This window comes from Capra hircus, chromosome 28, assembly GCF_001704415.2.
Source record: "Capra hircus breed San Clemente chromosome 28, ASM170441v1, whole genome shotgun sequence".
Lineage (NCBI taxonomy): Eukaryota > Metazoa > Chordata > Mammalia > Artiodactyla > Bovidae > Capra > Capra hircus.
In genome coordinates, this window is record NC_030835.1 from 43,601,187 (window position 1) to 43,627,136 (window position 25,950).

The 25,950-nt window shown below is 44.3% G+C and overlaps 1 protein-coding gene across 2 annotated transcripts in view; it reads left to right on the forward strand.

Moving 5' to 3' along the window:
• TAF5L (TATA-box binding protein associated factor 5 like) overlaps positions 127-25,950 on the forward strand; it is a 32,230-nt gene continuing 6,406 nt past the window's right edge. The window contains exons 1-5 of one of the 2 annotated variants that reach the window (XM_018042525.1): positions 127-308; positions 1,721-1,874; positions 12,016-12,160; positions 15,281-15,385; positions 21,866-22,590. In XM_018042525.1, the coding sequence (XP_017898014.1) occupies positions 12,019-12,160; positions 15,281-15,385; positions 21,866-22,590 (972 nt within the window). In that variant the 5' untranslated portion in view covers positions 127-308; positions 1,721-1,874; positions 12,016-12,018. The remainder of the gene's footprint in view (positions 309-1,720; positions 1,875-12,015; positions 12,161-15,280; positions 15,386-21,865; positions 22,591-25,950) is intronic. The other variant, XM_018042524.1, reaches the window with a different exon arrangement.

Genomic DNA, 25,950 nt, shown 5'->3' on the forward strand with positions numbered 1-25,950 from the left:
GAAGGAGCGCGGGGGCGGGGCGGCGCGCGCGCCAGGCATCGCCAGCCGAGCGCCGAGGCGCCGCGCCCATTGGCGGAGACAGCTGCGCGTCGAGGCCCGAGCGGCCCGGCCCAGCCCGCGGCGGCTCCGCGTTAGTCAGTCATGGGGCGGCCGCCCAGAGCCGCCGCGGGGGCGGCGGGGCTCGGGGCTCGGGGGTCCGGCTGAGCCGGCCGCGGATAGCGAGCCTGCCGCGAAGGCGACGGAGGCGGACGCGGGGCGACCCCGGCGGCAGCGGCGGCGGGGGAAGCGGGAGCCGCCTGGGATGTTCAGTGAGTGCGGGCGGCGGGCGCGGGTGGCGGCGCGGCCTAGGCCGTGGGGGCGGGGCGGGCCGGCGTGGCTGCGGGCGGCGGCCCCGCCCGGAGGCCGGGAGCGCGGGCCGGCGCTCTCGGGCGTTTAAGCTAGAGGAGTGTCTCTAGGCCAAAGTCGGGCTGAAACTTGGCACATGGTGGCGGGGAGGACGCTGACGAGCGCGGCGGTCCCCACCTGCAAGGGCGCCCTCGAGGCGGCCGCACCCCTGACAGCCGGCTGCGGGCTGTGCGCCGCGGAGCGCGGAGGCCGCGGAGCGCCTGGGCGAGGCGTGGGCGGGGAGCCGAAGGTGCGCGAGCCGGCGTCCTGGGCTCGGCGGAAGTGGGGCCCTTCAGACTGCGGCGGGGGCGCCCCGGGTCGGCCCCCGGCGGCGGCCGGCTGAGCTCTGACCTCTGACCTTGCAGGTGGAGGTCTCGGAGCTGCAAGCCGGCCTGCGGGACCCGGGCCGCGCCGGCAGCGGCGCGCGGGGACTGTCCGCTCCTAGGTGACCCAGCGTTGCGGGGTGGGGGGAAGGGGACTGCGGTGGCCGACCTCGGCCTGGGTCCCAGCCCTGCTTGAGGGTGGAAGTCAGAAGAGGAGTTCGGGCCATGTCCTTACACTCAGGGAAGCGTCTCATAGTGGATGGGCTTGATGTCTACATCGGCCTTCTGTGGAAGCCATGTACCTACCTGTAATCTCTATGAGCATTCGTCTCTTCTTCTGGGGTATTGACTGATAACTTAAAAGTGGACTTTTTAAAGGATACCCAAAAGAGGAATAACGTATATGAAAATACCTGACAAATAGGATGTGTTCTGTTAATACTAATTATTGGCTATTACAATTACTTTTTTGGTAGAGTACTTTGTAGGTTCCTTGTGGGCGTAAATTTTTTGCATTAAATGTGAAGCATGCTAACTTTTGATTTTTATGAATTATAAATATTTCCTGCCTTACGAATCCGTATTAAGCTGGAAAACCAAAAAGTGGGCTTACCTTAAGCATTTTTTGTTTTTGGTCATCAACGGTAAATCAGTGTGTTTGGGAGTGATTTTGATGCTTCTGCCTCTAAATGTGTGAAGTTTATACTTGGTTCTGTCACTGGGAAATTAGGAAAAGTCCTCCGTTAACTATGCAGTCAACCAATTTTTTGGTTTTACTTTTGCAAACAGACATCCTCCATGATACCTATAAGGACACCTTTGGAGAAAGGGTTTTTGTTTGTTTGATGATTCAGCTGGAAGGAGGCTGCAAAGATGCTGTTTAACAGCATTGCCCAGGACAGTGCTAGAAGCCCTTCCTAGCCTCTCTGTGACAGATAGCTTCTCAGGTAGTAACTATTTTGATCATGCCTTCAACAAGCGTGTGGTAAGTTCTCACTGTTCTGTTCCCCAAGAGAACCCTTGGAGCAGCAAGACTTAAAGGGGAAGAGCTCAGACCCAGCAGCCAGGTGACCCAAGCACCCCTCTTGGCACTGTGGACCCCACGGCACCTGTCTGACTTCTGTGAGCCTCAACTTTCTCATCTGAGGAATGTTCCCTACCCTATAGGTCAGTAAGTGCTAGGTATTAGTATAGTGGTGGTGTAGGAAACTAATAGTGTGGTGATTCCCAGGATAGAAGTTTGTTCCTGGGTTTGATGGGCAGAGAGAATCAGGCCTGAGGAAGAGATGGCCAAGCTGGGCTGTGAAGCCTGGGTGAAAGTGAAGTCTCTCAGTCGTGTCCGACTCTTTGCGACTGGTGGACTGTATCCCACCAATCTCCTCTGTCTATGAGATTCTCCAGGCAAGAATACTGGAGTGGGTTGCCATTTCCTTCTCCAGGGGATCTTCCCAACCCAGGTCTCCCACATTGCAGGCAGACGCTTTAACCTCTGCACCACCAGGGAAGCCTGGGTGAGACTTAGTTAAACCAGGTAGGAGTTGGGGGAGAGGAAAGGGGGAGGAATTCCTCCAATTAAAGAAGGAGGCTTTGACCAAAAGCCCCTAAGGCTAGACAGCGGGGTGGTACCCACCTGTTTTGTAAACAAAGACAGATCAGAGTAACCTTGAGATGACAAGGTGGAGATGGGTTTTTTTTTTTTATCTTCCCCACTGGTGGAGGAAGGAGAAAGTTTTTAAGCTGAGCACAGATGGCATCAGATTAGCTTTTTGGAAAGATTATACTTGTAGTAATGTGGAATTGAAAGTAGGGAAGGCCCAGCCACTTGTCTTGGTAGCTTTGTGTCTGCCTTTGACTCTGAAAGGAAAAGGACTGCTTACCAGAGGCAGGCATTTTAATCCAAATCTGGAAGCTTAAAGAGCACTTTGAGAAGGCATGAAGAAACCTGGAGACCATTCCAGGCAACTTTTTCTCTTGAAAAGATCTTCAGGGATGTATTGTATATGCCTAACTACAAGGCAGGATTTTCCCCCCACCTCTCCCCTGAAGTTTAGTTCAGTCGCTCAGTTGTGTCCGACTCTTTGCAACCCCATGAACCGCAGCACACCAGGCCTCCCTGTCCATCACCAACTCCCGGAGTCCACCCAAACCTGTGTCCATTGAGTCAGTGATGCCATCCAACCATCTCATCCTCTGTCGTCCCCTTCTCCTCCTGCCCTCAATCTTTCCCAGCACTGAAGTCTTTTCCAATGAGTCAGTTCTTCGCATCAGGTGGCCAAAGTATTGGAGTTTCAGCTTCAACATCAGTCCTTCCAATGAACACCCAGGACTGATCTCCTTTAGGATGGACTGGTTGGATCTCCTTGCAGTCCAAGGGACTCTCAAGAATCTTCTCCAATACCACAGTTCAAAAGCATCAATTCTTTGGCACTCAGCTTTCTTTATGGTCCAACTCTCACATCCATACATGACCACTGGAAAAACCATAGCCTTGACTAGACGGACCTTTGTTGACAAAGTATCCTTGAAAGTATCCCTCTTAAAAGAAAATGTCACCACATGCTTAAGTGTCTCCTATTACAAACACTGTAATTACGCTTTCCAACAACAAGGTGCCGTTTGGGAAATGTACTGGACTGAAACAATCTTAGTCAATGCTAGTTTGGGATTATTTATACAATCAGTATAGTATTAATAAGTGATAAGTAGAAAAGGTATACCCACCTGAATGGGTATTGATGGTTTTGTTGAGATTTCCAGTGATGTGCGGGTTCAAGAAGTGCTCTGTCATAGGTGATTTGATAGATGCGAAGGTGATGTGTTCTAGAAAATGGAATTGATGATTCAGAGTGGCTAAAGTGACCACAGAGGCATAGATGTTGAAGATAGAAGTGGATGCTTGCGTGCATGCTAAGTTGCTTCAGTGGTGTCTGCCTCTTTGCTGGTCAGTGGTTTCTGACTCTATAGACTAGAGCCCGCCAGGCTCTTCTGTCCATAGGATTCTCCAGGCAGGAATACTGGAGTGGATTGCCATGCTCTCCTCCAGGGGATCTTTCTGATCCAGGAATGGAACCTATTTTTAAGTTAACGAAATATTTTTCTTTATTAATTTTCTTATTGCAGGGGTAAAGTTGTCTTAGGTTTGAGCTTGCTTTTATTTGAATGTAGTTTTATAGACAGTAGGGCTTCCCTCGTGGATCAGAGGTTAAAGCATCTGCCTGGAATGCGGGAGACCCGGGTTCGATCCCTGGGTTGGGAAGATCCCCTGGAAAAGGAAATGGCAACCCACTCCAGTACATGGAGGGAGGAGCCTGCTAGGCTACAGTCCATGGGGTTGCAAAGAGTCGGACACGACTGAGCGACTTCACACACACACAGACAGTAACTGCTGCTCTGTTTGTCTGCTGAAACAAATTCCTTTTTCCCTTCTCATTTTTTTTTTTGACTTGAAGATGGTTTAAAGAACATTGTATATTGGCAAGCTTTAGAAAATACTATAGAAAATTCCCATTCATAAATCTTTGTTTAGCAATCAGATAAGATATCTTTCTGGTAAGATGTATTTTGGGAGAGTTGGCAATTCAGTAATCAGAACTATTTTGCAAAACTTTGTAAATTGACATTTTTAAGTCATGATACTGCTGCTTTACTTTCACAAAATAATACCATGATCTGGAACTGTGTTCAAAACAGTCAGCATTGGCCACGTGTGGTTGCTTTAATTAAAATGAAAACTTAAATTCTTCAGTTGCATTGCTGCTAAGTCGCTTCAGTCGTGTCTGACTCTGTGCGAACCCATAGACGGCAGCCCACCAGGCTCCTCTGTCTCTGGGATTCTCCAGGCAAGAATACTGGAGTGGGTTGCCATTTCCTTCTCAGTTGCATTAGTCACATTTTAATTGCTAAATAGCCCTTTGTGGCTGGTGGCTGCCACACTGAGCAGTGCAGATGGACAACATTTCCACCATTGCAGGAAGTCCTACGGGCAGTACTGTTGTTTTAGTTGTTAAGGTATATCCCAGTCTTTTGGGACCGCATGGACTGTAGCCCGCCAGGCTCCTCTGTCCATGGGATTTCCCAGGCAGGAATACTGAAGTGGTTGTCATTTCCTTCTCCAAGGGATCTTGCCGACCCAGGAATTGAAACTGCGTCTCCTGCTCTGGCAGACGGGAAGCCCATGGGCAGTACTACTCTAGAATAAAAAAGTGATCTTTCCACTGAGACACACATGAGGGTTTAATGTCACTAAAGCATCTTCAAAACCTCATTTGAGTCCTGTTTCAGAGAGAATGATAAACATAGGAAACCATATCCCCCTTATTCTGAGAGCACAATATCCTGTTTCTTCTGTCTGCAGACTTTGTAAATGGAGTACATGTGAAAAGTTTTCTTTATAAAAGCAGACATGGTAGATATAGGTAGCCATTCTATAGATTGTGCCATACCCTTCCACGTTAACAAAGTTTTGTATAGAAATAAGTTTTCTGAGCCCTAAAACAAGTGTTGAAGTAGGAATTAAATATTTGTGGCTTTCTTGGTTCATAAAAATACAGAGAAATCACGTGCCTAAATTAAACTGTTGGGAATTCCAAGCAGGAGCTAGACAAAGCTCACTTTATTTTTAATGTGAATTTCCAAGATAAAAGCCCTGTTCTAGGGAACTGTTCATCTGGGGCAACTAAGAAACAATGATGGCAGAAGAGGGCAGCTGCATCGGTTGTGGAGGATGGTTTTTAGCATGGAGTAGCATAATCAGATTTTTGTCTTTTTCTCTGACCACCTTCAAAAGGGTGTTTGAGGTAAGCCTACAGGTGGGAGGGTATTGGATTAGTCCAGATGAGAAGTGATTTGTGCTGTCAAAAAGCAGCAGTGCGGATGTAGTAACACAGAGGCTCCAAGACAGAATCCTGTCTGGAATAGAAGGACATGATGGCTGTTTAGAAGTGAGGCTGGGGGAGACAAGAGAAGATGGCCACTAGTTTTTGCTTGTTTGGTTGGTTTTGTTTGTGGTTTTTATTGTTGTTGTCTCTGTTGGTGGTTGGTGGCACCATTAAGCTGGTTAGGAAAACTAGAAGGAGGAAGTATGGAAGGAAGAGAATTTGAGCACATTGCATTTCAGATGTTGGCAGCATCCAGGTAGAGAAGTCATTCAGTCTTGAGCTCAGAAACGTGATCTGACTACAGACAGCAGAGAGTCTTGTGTCACTGATGCTGTGATGCAGGGAATGTGGAGGATGGAGAGGGGAGCCGGAAGACACGCTTGCAGGGGAGGTGGCATATTCAGCAGCCTGGAGACCATGTAAAGATAATGCAGGGAAATGACTTAGATTTGACAAGAGCTGAGGAATCTCAAGTCTAAGTAAATAGCTCGCTGATGTTGGCTGGCTGGGTAAGGAGACTACTGCAGGTTTGGAGTGGCTGGGGGTAGGAAGCTACGGGAAAAGAGTTGACAAGAAAAGCCTTCTGGGACTTTATGGAGGTCTCAGCTGATGTTAGAGAAGATCAATTTCTAGCGTCCTCTGGCTGCCAGACTGTATGATTTCTGCTCCACCCTATCGCCCCCCAGATTTTACATTGCTTCCTAAGCCCCCAGCTGGGGGCCTTATTCTGTGGCATAGTATTTCCATGGGAAGGAGCACAGCTTTCAGTTATTCTGCAAGTTTTAAAGTTATATCATTTATGACCGAAACCGAGAATAGTCTGGTTCATTTATTTTTAAACTATGGTTTATATTTCCACAAAGCATTTAATCATGATTAATGCAAAAACTTAGGTTTTTAGATGCTATTTAGAAGATCTGTCCATGGATTTTGCAAGCCTGTAGAATGCTGCAGTGAAAGAGAAGAGAACTGATATGTGAGTCCCTAGTAGGCACTTTACATCTCACTTCAAAAGTATAAAATGATTTTTATCAGTTTTTAAGCATCATTACAACTGGAAAACATACACTTAAAAAAAAAAAAAAAACACACAGAAACACCTAGCTGCTGTCCATATACTCAGTTAGGGAATTGATTTGAGGATAGTGGTGGTGAGTTTGCCTGGATTTGTTTTGAACTCATTTATCCTCAAAGCTGTCACCTTGTATCTTAGGGGTGAGGGGAGACATGCTATTCACATGGTGCTCTATTGGCATCTCATGGAATTGGTAGTCCTTAACCCATGAAGTGCTGGGCTGGGGCTATCTCTTTAAGCAGCCCTCCAACCGCACACATTTGAACATAAGTGGGTGGGGTTAGGCTGCAAGGGTGAGTGTTAAGAGAGCAGCTGTGGTTCTTCCTTCCTGGTGTTACTTTGAGGCAGGAAGGTGATCCTGTCCTGATCTTCTGTAGCAACTTTGTTGAAGTATTAAATAGTAGAGAACTATTAATGCATGAGAAATAGATACAATAGGTTAGAATCCTCATTTTAGTTTCCAGAAATACTAATAACGTGATATGAAAAGAAAGGTATGCATGTATGTATTTTTAACTTTAAAGCTAAAATATTTTATGTCAATTGAAAATTAAGAGAAAACCTGAAATTTTTTGAAAAAGATGTAATTAGATTGAAAATCAATTTAAATTTAAAAGATTTTATAAATATGAGAAAAGATAAACAGGTAAGGGAATTGCAGTGTTAGTCTCATGCCTGAGTCTCTCAAAAAGACCGGTCCATTTTAAGGAGGATTTGTTTTGTTTTGTTTTTTATTTTCTTCATGTGTCCATTTATGGGTGTTAGTACTGTGGAGATTGAGGTGGCTCAGTGGTAAAGAATTCACCTGCCAAGCAACAGACGTGGGTTCAATCCCCGGGTAGGGAATATCCTTTGGAGAAGGAAATGGCAACCCTCTCCAGTATTCTTGCCTGGGAAATCCCACAGACAGAGCAGCCTGGCGGGCTACAGTCCATGGGGTCGCAAGAGAGTCAAACGATTTAGTTACTGAAAAACAACATGGCATCTAGGGAAATCAGTCAAAGGAGAGGGACTGATTTCTTTGCAGAACTCTCTATTTATTTCATTTAAAATATGTGTGCGCTGGAATCTAGTCCAGGGAAGTCAGTTGGCTCATGTTTCTGATATTTCAGTTGAGTGCAGCTGTAAAAGAGACTTAATGCCTGTGTTCCTCCCCTTGAGATCCATGGCCTTGCAGATGATTCACTGCCTACCCTCAGGGAAGGTTCTCGTAAGTGGTGGTTTGGAGCCAGAATCTGCTGTTTGGGGCAGCTGCTGCTGCTGCTGCTAAGTCGCTTCAGTTGTGTCCGACTCTGTGTGACCCCATCGGGGCAGCTAATTTGGGCAAACCCGTTAAACGAGTCTGTATTTACAGACTGGTCTCTAGTGATCCCCAGTAGGGCCAGTTGTGTCTTTCTAACTGTCGTTCTAGCTGCCTTCTCTCCGCTGCCTCGTTTCCCCTGCTCTTTAAACACGCGTATGCAGTGTCCCGCCGTGGGCTTGCTTGCCGTTCCAGGGTCTGCTCTGTCAGTTTTCCCACGTCTGTCCTGTGTAGACGTTTTTCCTGTCGGACAGGTAACCTCTTAACTCCCATCTTATTTGAAACACTGAGGGACATACATTGATAGTTTGCATTCCCATGGCAATGAGAGATGGCTAGTAGGAAATCTGGAAAAGCTTTAGTTTCAGCTAAAATATAAGGAATTGGGCTGCTTTGGAAGAGTTTGGAGACTAAGAATTCTTGAAGTTAGCTATATGTTTCATTGTATCACTGACTCAACCATATCAGACCCACTGCCTCCCCTTTTTAACAAACATTTGATCCTGTCTCTAGTAATCCAGAAATGAAATGCATAGATAATATAATCATTCTATACACTTGGTTTAAAATAACATTTATGATGTTGTAACATTTTATATTTGTATATAAATATATGTATTTTTGTATATGCATATCTCCAGCCTATACTGTTTGTTCTGTTGTATGACTTTTATCTAATTGAAAAGTCAATCTTCAGATTAAGTTTTAAAAAATCTTCAGATTATGTTTTGAAAGAGTCAACATGAATCAGTTTGCAAGGATTATTTGTCAGTGATTTTGGAACAGCTTGTTTGGTGCTGTATCTGGATAAAACAGTTATATGGTTATTCACTGAAAGAAATTTCAATGGATAAAAATTATATATGGATAAATTTTTTTAATATTTAAAGAATAACAGATTTTTGGAATATGAGAAATTTTAGCCCTGGGATTTCTTTGGAAAGAATGATCCTAAAGCTGAAACTCCAGTACTTTGGCCACCTCATGCGAAGAGTTGACTCATTGGAAAAGACTCTGATGCTGGGAGGGATTGGGGGCAGGAGGAGAAGGGGACGACAGAGGAGGAGATGGCTGGATGGCATCACCGACTCGATGGACGTGAGTCTGAGTGAACTCCAGGAGTTGGTGATGGACAGGGAGGTCTGGCGTGCTACGATTCATGGGGTCGCAAAGAGTTGGACACGACTGAGCAACTGAACGGAAAACAAATGGAGGAAATCACAAAAGAGAAGTCCAGTGCCTATAATTGAAACTGAAAACTTAAACATATCCAAATAAATGATCAAAAACACATCTTCCACATACAGACAAAAAAATTAGAAGCTCTTGATTTAGAGAAAATCACCCTGATGGGGACAATTGCTTGTGTACAGATAATGTTATTTGCATTCCAGAGTGGACACCGTGTTTTGATTCTGAAGAAGAAAATATTTTTTACATCACTGGAGTGAACCTAGAAAATTCATCCAGCTGTCAGTGTTCATCTGGACTGCAGTATTCTTTACTTCAGGCAGAGGAGTGCTTGAGGCCAATAGCAGCATCAGGGGTTCCTGATATTCTGTGTGTGTGTGTGTATTTGGCTGGGCCAGGTCTTAGTTGTGGCATGTGGGATCATTCCCTGAAGTGAAAGTGTTGGTCACTTAGTCATGTCCAACTCTTTGCGACCCCATGAACTGTAGCTCTCCAGGTTCCTCTGTCCATGGGGTTCTCCAGGCAAGAATACTGGAGTGGGTTGCCATTCCCTTCTCCGGGGGATCTTCCTGACCCAGGGATCAAGCCGGGGTCTCCTGCATTGCAGGCAGATTCTTTACCATCTGAGCCACCAGGGAAACCCCTAGTTCCCTGACCAGGGATTAAACCTGGGCCCCCTGCATTGGGAGCGCATAGTCTTAACCACTGGACCACTAGGGAAGGCCAATGAGTTTCTGTCCTTGTTGATCATAAATTTAGCAGTCAAGGAAGATAGTCCTTTTGAAGGGGAACTTTCAAACCAGCTTGAATTACCACCTCAAATTAGTTTGAATATTATCCCTGCATTTCCTCCCTTATAAGAATTCATGAGAGGATTTCACTGGTGGTCCATTGAGAGTCCACATGCCAGTGCAGGGAATGTGGGTTCAGTCCCTAGTTCAAGAGGTGCCCACGTGTTGTGGAGCACCTAAGCCCAAGAGCCACAGCCACTGAAGCCCACGTGCCCTAGAGCTGGTGCTCCGCGATGAGAGAGGCCACTGCCGTGAGAACCTGTGCGGCCCAGAGAGCGAGCAGCCCGTTTGTCACAACTAGAGAAAGCTCACACAAGACCGCGGGGACCCAGCACAGCCAGGAATAAGATTAACAGAATTCCTGAGAAACTTTCTGATAGGTATACATGTCCTCTTATTATTTTGATGCTTATCTGTACCTGGTGTTACAGATCAAGAGTGAAAGAGGTAAACAACATGACTGAAATGTAAACACACCGATCTAAATGGAGTTTGGCGGGGATATCTGTGGGGCTTCTATTTTTCTAACTATTTTGTATTGGGGTATAGCCAATTAACAATGTTGTGATAGTTTAGGTGAACAGCAAAGGGACTCGAGCAAACAGCCATGCATATACATGTAACCATTCTCCCTGTGGGGCTTTATTATTAGGTTGGTACAAAAGTAATTGCGGTTTTGGACCATGAATTTTAAATCATTATAACTAGGTTCAGACACATCTCTGTTAATCAAAATAGGAGCTGTTATAATCAACACATTTTTGCCAGTGAGAAAAATGTTTATTTCTGTAGCATAAAAATGCATGCTTTGGGATTTGACGAACTCTTCAAAAGTATTTTCTGCTTTCTGCTGGTTGTGGACACATTTTCCCTGCAAAAAGTTGTTAAGATGCTTGAAGAAGTGATAGTCGGTTCCGGTGAATGTGGTGGATGAGGCAAAACTTCGTAGTCCAATTCATTCAAGTTTTGAAGCATTGGTTGTATGACTTGTAGTCAGGAGTTGTCATGGAGAAGAATTGGGCCCTTTCTGTTGACCAGTGTTGACTGCAGGCATTGCAGTTTCAGTGTATCTCATCGATTTCCTGAGCATACTTCCCAGATATAACGGTTTCACTGGGATTCAGAAAGCTGTAGTGGATCAGGCAGGCAGCAGACCACTAAACAGTAACTGTGACCTCTTTTTGGTACAAGTTTGGCTTTTGGAAGTGCTTTGGAGCTGCTTCTCGGTCCAGTCACTGAGCTGGTCATCACTGGTTGTTATATAAAATCCACTTTTTGTCCCACATCACAATCTGATTGAGAAACGGTATATTGTTGTTGTGTATATTAAGAGAAGACAATACTTCAAAATGATGATATTTTTTTGGTCAGCTCCTGAGGCACCCACTTACCAAGTTTTTTCACCTTTCCAACTTGCTTCAAATGCCGAATAACTGTAGAATGGCCGACATTGAGTTCTTCAGTAGCTTCTTGTGGAGTCGTAAGAGGATCAGCTTCAGTGATCGCTCTCAACTGGTCGTTGTCAACTTCTGATGGCCAGCCACTACTCTTCTCATCTTTAAGGCTCTTGTCTCCCTTGCAAAACTTCTTGAACCACCACGTTAGCAAATTGATCATTAGCAGTTCCTAGGCCAAATGCGTTGTTGATGGTGCAAGTTTTCTCCACTGCTTTATGACCCATTTTGAACTCAAATAAGAAAATTGTTCGGATTTGCATTTTGTCAAACCTCATTTCCACAGTCTGAAATGAATATAAAATAAACAGCAAGTAATAAGTCATTAGCAAAAAGAAAATAAGGTGAGAAATGTCATTAAAATGTTATATAACATAACCACATTTATTTAAAAATGTATTTCAGTATCAGCAAATTTAACAAGACAAAAGCTACAGTTACATTTGTACCAACCTAATATCTAGGCTATTCTCATTTTCCATGATTGAAGCTGGCCACGTGGTCATTGGGACAGTAGATAAGGTGGTAGAGAGGGTGAGGTTGGTCATTAAGGCTCTCAAGTTGGCCCGGTGGCCCCTGTCCATGCATGACATCCAGCTGTCCGTGTGACTCCCCCACAGGTCATGAAACGGGTCCGCACGGAGCAGATCCAGATGGCCGTGTCCTGCTACCTCAAACGCCGGCAGTACGGGGACGCGGACGGCCCGCTGAAGCAAGGCCTGCGGCTGTCGCAGAGCACCGAGGAGATGGCTGCCAGCCTCACAGGTACCTTGCCCCTCTCCCAGAGGCAGCAGTTGGCCCAAGTGCCTCTTCGAAAGCCCATCGTAACACGTCCTCCCTTGGAATCCCAGGGCTTTTGAGCTGTTCCTGATGTTGTGTGCGACTTTCTCCTTCCTTGAACGGGGCCAGGGTCATCTCTTCCCTCTTGCATGGGCCCCTCCCATCTCACCTGGACCTCACTCATGGAAGGCCAGGTTCTCCAGGATGAGTCCTTTGGGAAGTGGTTGGAAGTGTTGGCATCATACGCATATTCCTGAGACTTACAATGTGTTTTTGCTTTTGTTGTTTGAAATTGGATTTGGATTTTTTAGAAAAAATTTTGAGAAATTTTTCCTGCAGTACTTTTAGATTGGTTATAAGCGTCTTTAAATGGCCAAGGGTGAAGCTTGAGATTACAGTGCTTTCTCTAGCTCAGCCCTGGCTCCTCTTAAGAAGCCCAGCAGGCATCTGCCTCCTTGTCTTCCATGTCAGGCTCATTCACTCTCCCTCACCTTCAGACTCAGATGGCTTCCCCTGACAAGGGCGGGGCCAGATGATGGACTTGGAATAGATTCCTGAATGCCTTACTGTTCCTAGTAAGATGGCCAGTGTACCAATCATGAGTAAGTCCTTCTGAGCTTGGCATCACAGTCTTGGGTAAGCGCCTGCTGCCTTGTCTTCTTTGGAACCTGTGTTGCTGCTGATAGACAGTAGGGCAACCACTGTAAAATTTGTGTTCTCAGTTGTCTTGATTTAGATATGATGGCATATCAGGAGACTGCCTGTTACTTCTAGAAAACTGCCAGGAAAAGTAAGAAGCATGAAATGTGATTATCATAAAATTTTATCCTGAATAATTTAATTGAGTAACCTGAATAATTATGTCTGCATTCAGCAGACAATCTTGAAGGCCTGCCAGTGGCCGGGTGCTGAGAGGTTCTAGAGAGAGCTGAGACTTGATCCTGGCTTCTGAGGTGCTTCACATTACAGTTGGGAAATGAGGCAGGTAAATCAGCATTCGTGGGAGAGTGACATAGTGAGTCCTGTGAGGAGGATACTCAGCCTCTATGCAAACAAAGAACATACTCTTTACAGGTAGATCAGCAGGTCAAAAGGGCTTCCCAAAAGGTCTAATGGTTCCCATAGTAAATCATAGAAAGAGTGAGCTGAGTTTCCAAAGAACCATTAGGAGCTTATCAGCGGGGAGAGTTGAAGGGGAGCATCCAAGGTACCAAATGTGGATTTTTGGAAGATGACTCTGGTGTCCGTGTTAACCAAGGAAGGGCCAGATGAGAACCAGGGGAGCTACTCAGAAGGCTACGGTATGATCCAGTCGGAAGTGAGGACAGCCTGAGCTGAAAGGCTCAGAAGAGTGAGGGGAGGACGAGGTGAGCACTCGTGACTGAGGACTCGAGACTGGCTTCCTCATAGAGGGGCAGCAGGAGAAGGAGGCTGTTCCTACATGTGCAGCCTTCCATCAGGTCTCTTGAGTTTCGGAGGGGACACTGATTCTTCTCACCCATCTCCCCATCTCTGTGTGTTGTATGTCATGGCTCTGCATCCTTGCTGCATAAATTACATCCATGCTTACTTACACGTGTGTCAGTGTTTCATCCAGATTGTTGCTAAAGATGGCTCCTCAGTCCCCAGGCACCTTTTTCCAGTCCTGAGGTTCCCACTCCCAGCAAAAAGGGTAGGAGAACTTTGCTTTTTGCAAAGCATGAACTCAGAATAGTGATGAAGTGTATGTTTACATCTTGAGTATTGAGATTCCAGCTTTCTTCCTCCTCCCATTACTGAGAATTTTGGCAGCCAAGCACCTACTGACCAGGAAAGTGATTAACTATTGCTCGTCCTGGTGAAACCGCCCTGCCGAACAGAAGAGACCTAAAGACATCACCGGGAAGATGCCATCCGCGTCCTTTTGGTGATAAACCCACGCCCAGAGTTCTTACCAGCTCTGTGATGCTGACTTTCAGAAAACTAGAGACTGTTGGTTCAGACCTTGAAAGAAACTGATCTACTTCACATGAAAAATGGAAGCGAAAAGAAATGATGAGAAGCATCTTGGAGAAAACAAACAGCAGAAAGAAGAGAAACCTCAGCAATATCATCACTGATGGTCTTAAAACAAGAGAATGCTATTTTGAGAGGAAAAAAGAACGTTCAATGTTTGTGTTGTTGATGTTCAGTTGCTCAGTCATGTCCGACTCCGTGACCTCACGAACTGCAGCACGCCAGGCTTCTCTGTCCATCACAACTCCCGGAGCTTGCTCAAACTCATGTCTGTTGTCCCCTTCTCCTGCCTTCAGTCATTCCCAGCATCAAGGTTCTTTTTTAATGAGTCGGTTCTTCGCATCTGGTGGCCAAAGTATTGAAACTTCAGTTTCAGCATCAGTCCTTCCAGTGAATATTCAGTTTGATTTCCTTTAGGATTGACTGGTTTGATCTCCTTGCAGTCCAAGGGACTGTCAAGAGTCTTCTCCAATACCATAGTTCAAAACCACATATTTATGTAGGTACATCTACTTACATGACAGTACAACTGAAAAATCATTAGAAGAGTTGAAAGTTGAGAAAGCCTCCCACAGAGTAGAGCAGAAAGATAAAAAATGGAATCTGGGAGAGGTTAAAGGATCAGTTCTGGAGGCCTATCTGGAAATTGTAGGAGTCCCAGAAAGAGAACACAAGAGAGAGTCAACAAAATGATTCAAGAAAATTTCTCAGAATTGCAAGATGTGAATTTCTAGATTGAAAGGGCCCCCTGGATGCCCAGCACCAAGGTTGAAAATAGACCCATCCCGGGGCACATGATGGTACAGTACCAGGTCCTGTGCTCAGATGCGTCCAGAGGAGTCTCTCATGAGTCTCTGCACCTCTCCTCTCATGCGGCTCGTGTATCCTGTGCTTTATACCTTTAGTTCCTCTGCTGTCACGAAACTGGGTGTCAGGAAGGGCAGGTAGATGTATCAGCCATACTTAACCAGAGGCCCCAACGTCCTTTGAAAAGGTACTGAGATGCCCAATGCTACTGATGCCCCGCAACACCAGCTGCCACCCATCCTGCCACATTTTAGGCTAATGATTGTCTTTCTGTGTGCATCTTGTGTGTCTCTTCCTCTGCAGTCCAATCCGAATCTGGTTGTACTAACATAGTGTCCGCAGCCCCTTGCCAGGCAGAGCCCCAGCAATATGAAGTACAGTTCGGACGGCTGCGGAATTTTCTCACTGGTAAGTACTCAGCACCAGCACCTTTTTTTGTCAAAAGGGAGTGATGCACATTTCCCTCAGAACCCGCTTTGTTCCAGCTATGGTTTAGGTGCCAGGGATCCAAAGGTAGTTGAACACAAGTCTTGTATTCAAACTTACAGTGTGTTGCAACTCCTGAGAGTTAAATCAGGAGGTTAAAGGGCTCTGAGCATGCTATTCACTGGTCCATGGCCTTCAGCACAGTGACTGACTTGTGCTGAATAAGTGGAGGCTCAGTCAGCCCTGTAAGGATGCCTCCTTACATGCAGCGGATGTGAAATGGACGTTGCTATACTGCCAGTAAGACATCTCAAAATGGCCTTTTCCCCTTATTTCCAAAAGTGCAAGAGAGTAATAATACTCATGAATCAGCAACACAAAAAATTGAAAGTTGTAATTTAGACCAGTTTGTGGGTGGTGTAATAACCGTGGAAATACAGAACCAGTAGATAGGAATTATAATGAGGTTTCATAATTCACTGTTTGACTTTGTCACTTTTAAAAATGAAGTCATGTAGCCTGTCTGATGCCTTTAGTTCCTCATATGTAGAGTGAACAAGGCTATTCAAAGACAAAACCAAGTGATTTTGACTAGTCCTAAGACAACTGATTATAATTTTAATGTTGGAACAATGATTACAGTAAATGTGACTACGTTAATTCTGGTTCTAATCAAAGTCTTTTGAGTACTTTTCCTTCCACAAAACACCTTGAGGTGCAAGAAATAAAAAACTTTCTCTGTCCTCAACAGCTGGAGAGTAATTAGCCACGTATTGGTTAGTAGAAAATTATAGTTCACATACTTTGAAATTGTTTTATTTTTCTTTCCTTATTTGAACAATCCTTGAGTTAATAATTTTAGTAAGCAATCAAGTATATAAACCAAAAGTAATATACCTGATTACCACTGAGCGTTCTAATTTCACTTCACCCTCACAGTGGCCAGTGTCTTAAAGCAAAGAGTCCACATCTGCTGCATTGTGTAGTTGGGCAGAATGACCAGTGTGTTACAGGAGAGAAGGGTTACAAATAAAACCCTGGAGAGGGCTCTCTTATCAATTTCACAGATGTTGAGGGATGGGATTCATTAAGTAGAGAATAGTCTGTTAAATTGTTACAGAAATTTTAAAATTGTGAAGATTAACAATTTAATAAAAAGAGTCTGTTTAAACTGTAAAGAAAGAAACTCCAGTAAGATCATTATATCATATGAATGTTAAATAGAACAGCGATCAGTTGCTTTCTGTGTTGCCTAAGATAAAAAAAGAAAAATTGGATTTATAAAAAGAATTTCGATCAGAGGTAAGCAAGAACTTAGAGATGAGATATTTTTAACTATTGGCATTGGGTTTTGAGGCTTTAAGCAATTTTTAAAATTTTTTGAAATCTGTTTTTAGAAAATTATTTCACTTGGTTTTTAAAATACAGCTATGATTTCCCCTTTATAGATTTTTCTCATCAATCTAGTGATGAGGAAGTTGGTTTAGAAAGAAATGCCTGGCCTCATTGAGCCCTTCTCTTGCATCCATTCAGACTGTATGTACATGAGGCGCTGATCGCACTGGGGCTGGGGTGACAGTAGAGTATGTTGGGGGGGGCCTGCCCTCTGATGGTGGAGCCAGACAACTTGGGGAGCTCCAAATCTGTCACTGAGATAGTCTCTATTAGCCTTTTCCTGTGTAATTTCTCATCTTGTTTCAAAACTGAGAAAGTTTTAATTCTTCAGTTCTTGGTCACAGGTTATTTTGAGAGGGAAAATATATATGGTTTTTCCTTACAGAATGCTTTTTCCTGGAACATTTTTCTCTACCATCAGGTCTCTGAAGAGTAGTCAGCCAAATCGAATGAATAATTATCTCCTGAGCACCAGGATAGAAGTATAACATATAGTCATTAATCTGAATTGGTGATTAATCCTAAGAGAGCTAACAGTCACAGTTTTTGCATGAAATGTGACAGTAGGGGAAGTGTTTCCATGGACCAGTATAGCACCAGTCGCGGGGTATTGAGTCCGCATTTGAAGTGAAGGGAGAGAGAGGTTGGCGTGTGGCAGTTAGGGGCGGCCTTCTTTAGGAGGGTAGGCTTTACATTAGCACTTGGATGTCAGACATCTGTGGAAGAGAAGTAGAAGGATTCGGGCTCTGTGCAGAGGCATGAACAGAGTGGCAGAGGTGGTGATTATGCTTTCAGGGACCTTGAAGGAGCCCTTTGTTGAAAATGGGCTTTCAGATTGGAGATAAAGACAGAATGGAGGCAGGATTTGACCACAGGCTTAGATGTGTGACCTTCATCCTGCGTGATGGAGACAGGCCCAGGTGTGACTGTGGCTATGGGAGCAGTGGACAGAGTGTGTGTTAAGGGGCGATGGAGGCCAGCCCAAGTGCACAGAGGCCCTGAGGAGGGAGACAGGGCTGCGGAAGTGGAAAGCGGTGTCTTGAGTCCATAGTTCCATCGTCAAGGTGGGATATCCAGGAGTAAAGGAGGGAGAGCTGAGAATGACGGGCTTGGAGTGGGGGGCGGGGGGAGGTATACTGGGCAGAAATAAGTCAGGTTTTACTTTTTACATGGTTAGGATGGTGGCATCCTGCTGCGTAGCATGTAAGGTACAGAACTCAGCATCAGCTATGGGAAAGTACAAATTAAAGGCTAGAAGATGAAAAATCCGAAAGGAAATAATGGAAAAAGTGAGTACTAAGGCTGTAGCACCTGCAGTATGTTTCTTCTCTAGAAGCCATGGGGTGAGAGGTTCTGTGAGCTCGCCTGTTGGGGCCTTTTCTCCAAGACACTCAGTAGGCAGAGCATAGACTGGAGTCAGTCACTCTGGATCTGAACCTGGGGATACCTAGGACTCTTGGATACAGTTTGGGTGTAAGTGCCTGGCTCATAGAAGGCATACATGCAGTGTTAGTTCCTTAAAGCGAGGTAAGCCTTTGAAGAGCAAGGTAGGAAGAGGAGCTCACAGGCATGGATGCGGAGGGTCAGGTCAGTGGTGCTGCCTACAAACAAAGGAAGGTGTTGGGTTGTGTCTGAAGGCCCAACCCTGTGGAGAAAGGCCAGGGAATGAGGACTGGTGTTTGTTGGCTTAGTGTCCTTTCAGTAAAACATAAGGTGTATATTATGATTACAAGGGAACAAGATTAAAATTGAGCTAAAACTTCAAGTTAATCTCACCTTGTTCCAGATATGTTGATGGGAATTTTTAAAGTACTGCATCCCTGTTTCTAGACGGCTAGTGTTTTGTGTTTTTTTATTCTGAGCTTAGTAAATTAAAATACCTCTCATTTTCAAAAATAAGCCTGAAACTTAAGATTGTAAGGAGTTGAAAACAGCCCTTCACCCCAGTAGAACATATTGAATGTCTGATTGATAAAATTGCATCTTCTTGTTAGTATTTTGAGATTGAAATTTTCCAGAGGTCTTCTAAAGAATTATAGTATTCAAAGAAATACCAAAATCTATATTAGTCAGGGTTCTCTAGAGAAACAGAACCAATAGAATGGAATGTATATATAAAGAAAGAGATTTATCTTGAGTTGGCTAACATGATTGCAAAGACTGACAAGTCCAAAATCTTCAGGGCAGGCCTGCAGACTGGGACCCAGGAGAGCCACAGTTCATGTCCAAAAGCAGTCTGCTGGGAGAATTCCCTCTTCTCTTTGTGCTCCTAAAACCTTCAGCTGATTGGATGAGTCCCACCCACATATGGAGGGGAACCCACTCTGCTTAGTCTACTGATTTAAATGTTCATCTCATCTAAAAAATTTCCTTCACAGAAACATCTAGAATGTTTGACCCAATATCTAAGTGCTGTGTCCTAGCCTCATTGACACATAAAATTAACCATCATAAGTCTACCCACTATGAACTTGGCACCCATACCCATCTTCCTAAAAGATAATTAATCTCCAAATAAAGATGATTAACAAGGTCATAATTCTGCCTAACACTAATACAGCTATATTTGGCCACTGGGTGCGAATAGCTGACTAACTGGAAAAGACCCTGATGCTGGGAAAGATTGAAGGCAATAGGAGAAGGGGGCAGCAGAGGATGAGATGATTAGATTGCATTGTTGACTCAATGGACATGAATTGCAGCCAACTGTGGGAGATAGTGAAGGACAGGGAAGTTTGGCAGTCCGTGGGGGTCACATAGAGTCAGACGAGACTTAGCAACTGAACAACCACCAAGAATTCCCTAATCACTTTCTCAGAAGAAGAAACAAAGTCCGCAGGTAATGTTTACTCTTCTTGAAACTCTGTGATTTGAATGCTATGATATAGGGACTTCCTAGTGGCCCAGTGGTCAGGACTCTGTGCTTCCACTGCAGGGGGCATGGGTTCAGTCCCTCGTCAGGGAACTAAGACCCTGCATGCCATGTGGCACAGCCAAAAAAAAGAGTAAATACTGTGACGCAAAGTCAGTGTAACTTACATTCTGTGGTAAGGGGATAAGAAAAGAGAGAAAACAAAGATATTTGCTTATGTACAGATACTCACACCAACATGTTAAGACCCTGCATGCCATGTGGCACAGCCAAAAAAAGGAGTAAATACTGTGATGCAAAGTCAGTGTAACTTACATTCTGTGGTAAGGGGATAAGAAAAGAAAGAAAACAAAGGTATTTGCTTACGTACAGATACTCACACCAACATGTTCATAATAAAATAAGGAGGAGTACTCATAATAGTTACAGTTCTGGGGTCTGAAACTGGTCGCATGGTCAGAGCTGGTCTTCAGCTCCCTTCTTCTACTCCCTCTCCAGCATTGCTTTTACCTTTAGTTAGCACCTCAGCTGGTCCTGGTTCTTTACATGGTGGGATGACACAAGCCTTCGTTCCTGAAGGGTCTGGACCACTACTAGTCCTGCCTTGGTTGGATTGCTGCATTTGTTTATTCACCTTCACCTCAGGGACGGTAGCACTAAGATGCTGTAAGTGACCTCCTCTGTTGCAGACACGCTCTCCTTCCCCCCTGTGGAGCAGCAGTGCAGCCTCCCCGCGGCAGTCAGGCTCAGTCACCCAGGGCCAGCACCAGAGCACCCTGCTCCTGTTGGCTCAGAGGCAGGAGCCTGCAGCAGCTGGGCAGCAGCCCTAATTCAGTGTGGGATCGCTGTAATTGAAGTTCATCTTGTAAGAAAGCGTTTGAGTGGGGGCGTGTTTATCCTTAAATGCACATACTACGCAGGCAATTCGCCTATGGCGAGATGCAGTAGAGCGCTAAGCAGAGGCAGCATGCTGGGATCACCCCCTTCTGATTAGAGAGGTGAGTGCCCTAATTCAGTGTTCCTGAGTCTTGAGACAGGTGTGGATTCCTTTCCATGGGATAAAAAAGAAAATGCTATCAGAATGTTATACAAGTGCTGAATTAAAGCATTTTTGTATTATTTACTTAGGTACATACAGACATTACACTAGATATGAAACTTTTATGCTTCCTTTATTTTGTTTGAACCTGAACTCATTTACAAATAAAGTACAAGCAAAATCACAAAAAATAAAGTTCAGATTAGCCAGTGAATGTAACAGATGGATTTTGCCATAAATAGCTCACTGCTCCACATGGACCGAGGTGCCGGCGCACAGGCACGCCTCCTTGCTGGCCACTGGCCTCTGTCCACGTGGCCGTGGAGCCTTTGCTCTGTCACAGCTTTCTGCCTTCCCTCACTCAGGTGTCACACACACACCTCGGTGCTGTTCTCATCAGCCTGTGACAAAACTGGACACTAATGTGAACATTCTTTGCCATGTGGTTTCATGGTGTTTAAGTCTCACATTGGCAAATTGTTTAATTTTAATGACGTGAAAATGTTCCTCTTATAAATTACCGCTGCAAAGAGAAGTTGTCCTTTTTAACCAACAAAATCTAAATGACTACACTGACAGGTGTGAGACACTTAGGGATGAACAATGTCGTCTTAGCACTGGGACATGTCGACCAGGGGTCTGTACATGTAAGTGAACCCACTGAACTAAGAACTTTGATGTTACTGCAGGAGATGAGAGCACTGAGACTGTATGCCAGTACTTGCTAAAGACCACCCAGATAATTCTGAATTTATCTGTGTTTACTTTTTAAAGTATCAAGTTAAAGTTTCTGTGAAGAACTCAGTCTCCCCAGAATCCATGTAGGGTCTCTGCAAGGTCTGAGATCCCAATTTGAGCAACGCTAATGCATTGGGGAAAATACTAACCCAAAGCCCTGGATACAAGCTCCTTTGAATGTGTGTGAGAAGAGGCACACTGTTTAGCCTCTGGGCATCAAATTCCAGGTTTCCTGGCCTTCTGGGTCTGTGATCTTCCTTCCTTGGTCCAAAGGCTTTGGCTTCAAGTTTCCAAAATTTTGTGTTGGGCTTATACTTCAATCCATAGCCTCAGAAAGGAGGGTCCTGGCCAGAAGGGGACTGTGCACTCCACAGGAGACCATGCTGGTTATAAAGGCATCACTTCTTTTTCCTTACAGATTCTGACTCCCAGCACAGCCATGAAGTGATGCCTCTCCTCTACCCTCTCTTTGTCTACCTCCACCTCAACCTGATCCAGAATAGTCCGAAGAGCACAGTGGAAAGCTTTTACAGCCGCTTCCATGGAATGTTTCTGCAGAACGCCAGCCAGAAGGATGTCATCGAGCAGCTCCAGACCACTCAGACCATACAGGACATCCTGTCTAACTTCCGGCTGCGAGCCTTCCTGGACAACAAGTACGTGGTTCGTCTGCAGGAAGACAGCTACAACTACCTTCTCCGCTACCTCCAGAGTGACAACAACGCCGCGCTGTGCAGGATCCTCGCCTGGCACATCCATCTGGATGTGCAGCCCGCCAAGAGGACGGACTACCAGCTCTACGCCAGTGGTGGCTCCTCCCGCGGCGAGGGTGGTGGCCTGGAGCCCGCCGACATGCCAGCGCCCATCCTGCAGAATGAGGCTGCACTGGAGCTCCTGCAGGAGAGCATCAAGCGCGTCAAGGACGGTCCCCCTTCCCTCACCACCATCTACTTCTACGCCTTCTACAACACAGAGCAGCTGCTGAACACTGCAGAGGTCTCCCCAGATAGCAAGCTGCTCGCAGCAGGCTTTGACAACTCCTGTATAAAACTGTGGAGTCTGCGTTCTAAGAAGTTAAAGTCCGAACCCCATCACGTAAATGTGTCCCGCATCCACTTGGCTTGTGATTTCCTAGAGGAGGAGGTAGGCATATTGGTGTTTCTTCCCTGTACCTGCCTTACTAATGTGCTTCGAGTATTCTTACCAAACATGACAGATGTTACAGCAAATGGACTTCATTATATTCCTCACCATATAACTAATGCCAGACTAATGCCTGGTAACCTGTAACCGGTGAATTCCTGCTAATGGCCAGCCTTGGCCAAGAGGAAAATGTTAATGTGAGCTGAACATCATTAACGAATGGTCAGTATGTATTACTACCTGAAATGTGGATATCATTGCTGAGCCTAAAGACCTTTAGCTATGTGTGTGAGTGTGCATGTGTACATACATAAGCAACCAGAAGTAGGATTACTGCTGTTTCCCAAGAGTAAACTAGGATGCTGTTTCTCTTTCCCCTCCCCGCCGACCTTGGGTGCCCTTGGACTTTCACAGCAGTGCAGTCCTCTGACTTCTCCAGGGTGCCCTGTTTTCATCCGGCAGTCAGTGTAATGATCTTGTTTGCTTTGATTGGGGGTGGTCATTGGAAAGGGCAGGCCTAGTGGCCTGAGTTTCAGGTCACTGAGAAGCACTGGTTCAGAAAAAGCGAAGGCAAAGGGAAATAGAGGTGGAACTTCATAGAGTTCACCTTGCCTGAGAGTGGTGCCTCGGAATTTGCAGGGAGAATACCTTTGTCGTGTCACCATTGGAATTCAGGTAGCTCAGACTCAGCTTACTTTGGATGGAAAATTCTTTGCACTAAGTTGAAAGGTTAAGGGTTTTCTTAAAGTCATTCAAGTTAATTTTCAGTTGCTGATAAGGATGTCAAGAATATTGGATGTACAAAGTCGGCCTTTTTTACCTATTCCTGTTTTCTGAGTCATTTTCCAGTTAGCATGGCCTTTGAGTCTTTGCTTCTTGAAGTTGAGAGAGGAAAATTAGAGGAGTTTGTTATGATGAACAAAGAATCTAAATTCTGATGCACAAACTTTGATTTCTAGAATCTGTAGTGCCTTCTAGAATACTTTTCATTGCATATTTGAATTATTAAGTTTCTTTTCATTGGAGACAGTTCTAGCTTCTTAGGGGCTCTTCACATGCAATGAGGGATACTGCCCTCATCTACTCTGAATTTTCTATTTAGAAAAATTATTCCTGCTGACCTTACTAGTTTTGATGATATGATACTGGTTTGGGGGTTAGTCTAGGTATTAATATAAAGGAAGATAGCAAAGGTAGAAAGATAGCTGCAAAGATGGAAAGAACATTAGATTAAAATAAAAATTTTTAAGATTCCTCCCCTGGCTACCACTGAATTTTGTAATATGTGAGTTTTATCTCATTTTTTAAAAAATCAAGAGCAATAACCAAAATCTTCTGTGTAAGCATAAAATTACCCCCAATTCAACTAGATTTACAGCACTGCCCTCAGCTTCTGCCGTTTGCACTGGAAGGTAATCTTGATTAGCCTCGGGAATCTGTTTGATGGCCCAGCACTGCTGCTTCAGTCACCCCAGTGCTGGCAGCCGCCTCATGGTAGAAACACGCGGAGTGGAGAGCGGGACTGCCCTCCCACTTTTTTTTTTTTTTTTTTTGTCATTTTATCAGTAATATATTTTTCCCTTAATTTTTTTTTCACTTTATTTTAAAGAGATTGTCTTTAATCCACTGTATATTCTTGCCTCCTTTGTCAAAGATAAGGTGTCCATAGGTGTGTGGATTTATCTCTGGGCTTTCTGTTTTGTTCCATTGATCTATATTTCTGTCTTTGTGCCAGTACCATACTGTCTTGATGGCTGTGGCTTTGTAGTAGAGCCTGAAGTCAGGCAGGTTGAATCCTCCAGTTCCATTCTTCTTTCTCAAGATGGCTTTGGCTATTCGAGGTTTTTTGTATTTCCATACAAATTGTGAAATTACTTGTTCTAGCTCTGTGAAAAATACCATTGGTAGCTTGATCGGGATTGCATTGAGTATATCGATTGCTTTGGGTAGTATACTTATTTTCACTATATTGATTCTTCTGCTCCATGAACATGGTATATTTCTCCATCTGTTAGTGTCCTCTTTGATTTCTTTCACCAGTGTTTTATAGTTTTCTATATATATAGAAATATATATGTTTTATAGTTTTCTATATATATAGTTCTAGCTCTGTGAAAAATACCATTGGTAGCTTGATCGGGATTGCATTGAGTATATCGATTGCTTTGGGTAGTATACTTATTTTCACTATATTGATTCTTCTGCTCCATGAACATGGTATATTTCTCCATCTATTAGTGTCCTCTTTGATTTCTTTCACCAGTGTTTTATAGTTTTCTATATATAGATACCTATATATAGAAATATATTCCTAATTATTCCTAATTATTTTATTCTTTTTGTTGCAATGGTGAATGGAAATTCCTTAATTTCTCATTATTAGTGTATAGGAATGCAAGGGATTTCTGTGTGTTGATTTTATATCCTGCAACTTTACCATATTCATTGATTAGCTCTAGTAGTTTTCTGGTGGACATTTCTTTTTCTGCTCTGATTGCTGTGGCCAAAACTTCCAAAACTATGTTGAATAGTAGTGGTGAGAGTGGGCATCCTTGCCTTGTTCCTGACTTTAGGGGAAATGCTTTCAGTTTTTCACCATTGAGGATAATGTTTGCTGAGGGTTTGTCATATATAGCTTTTATTGCGTTGAGGTATGTTCCTTCTGTTCCTGCTTTCTGGAGGGTTTTTTCCATAAATGGATGTTGAATTTTGTCAAAAACTTTCTCTGCATCTATTGAGATAATCATATGATTTTTAGTTTTCAATTTGTTAATGTGATGAATTACATTGATTGATTTGTGGATACTGAAGAATCCTTGTATCCCTGGGATAAAGCCCACTTGGTCATGATGTGTGATCTTTTTAATATGTTGTTGGATTCTGTTTGCTAGAATTTTGTTAAGGATTTTTGCATCTATGTTCATCAGTGATACTGGCCTGTAGTTTTCTTTTTTTGTGGCATCTTTGTCAGGTTTTGGTATTAGAGTGATGGTGGCCTCACTGAATGAGTTTGCAAGTTTACCTTCCTCTGCAGTTTTCTGGAAGAGTTTGAGTAGGATAGGTGTTAGCTCTTCTCTAAATTTTTGGTAGAATTCAGTTGTGAAGCCGTCTGGTCCTGGGCTTTTGTTTGCTGGAAGATTTCTGATTACAGTTTCCATTCCCTCACACTTTGTGACATACTGGACGACGGAGAGAGCTTGTCAATTGGCAGTTGCATGTTTTTAATATTTATGCAGCATGATAAAACCACAGGTACCAGAAAGGAGGACGTGTCCTCCTTTCCAGTTATGTGGATAGGACACCAGCCTCCCTGCAACCTCAGCCCAGCAATGCAGCTCCTGTGTTCAGTTCATTTAACGT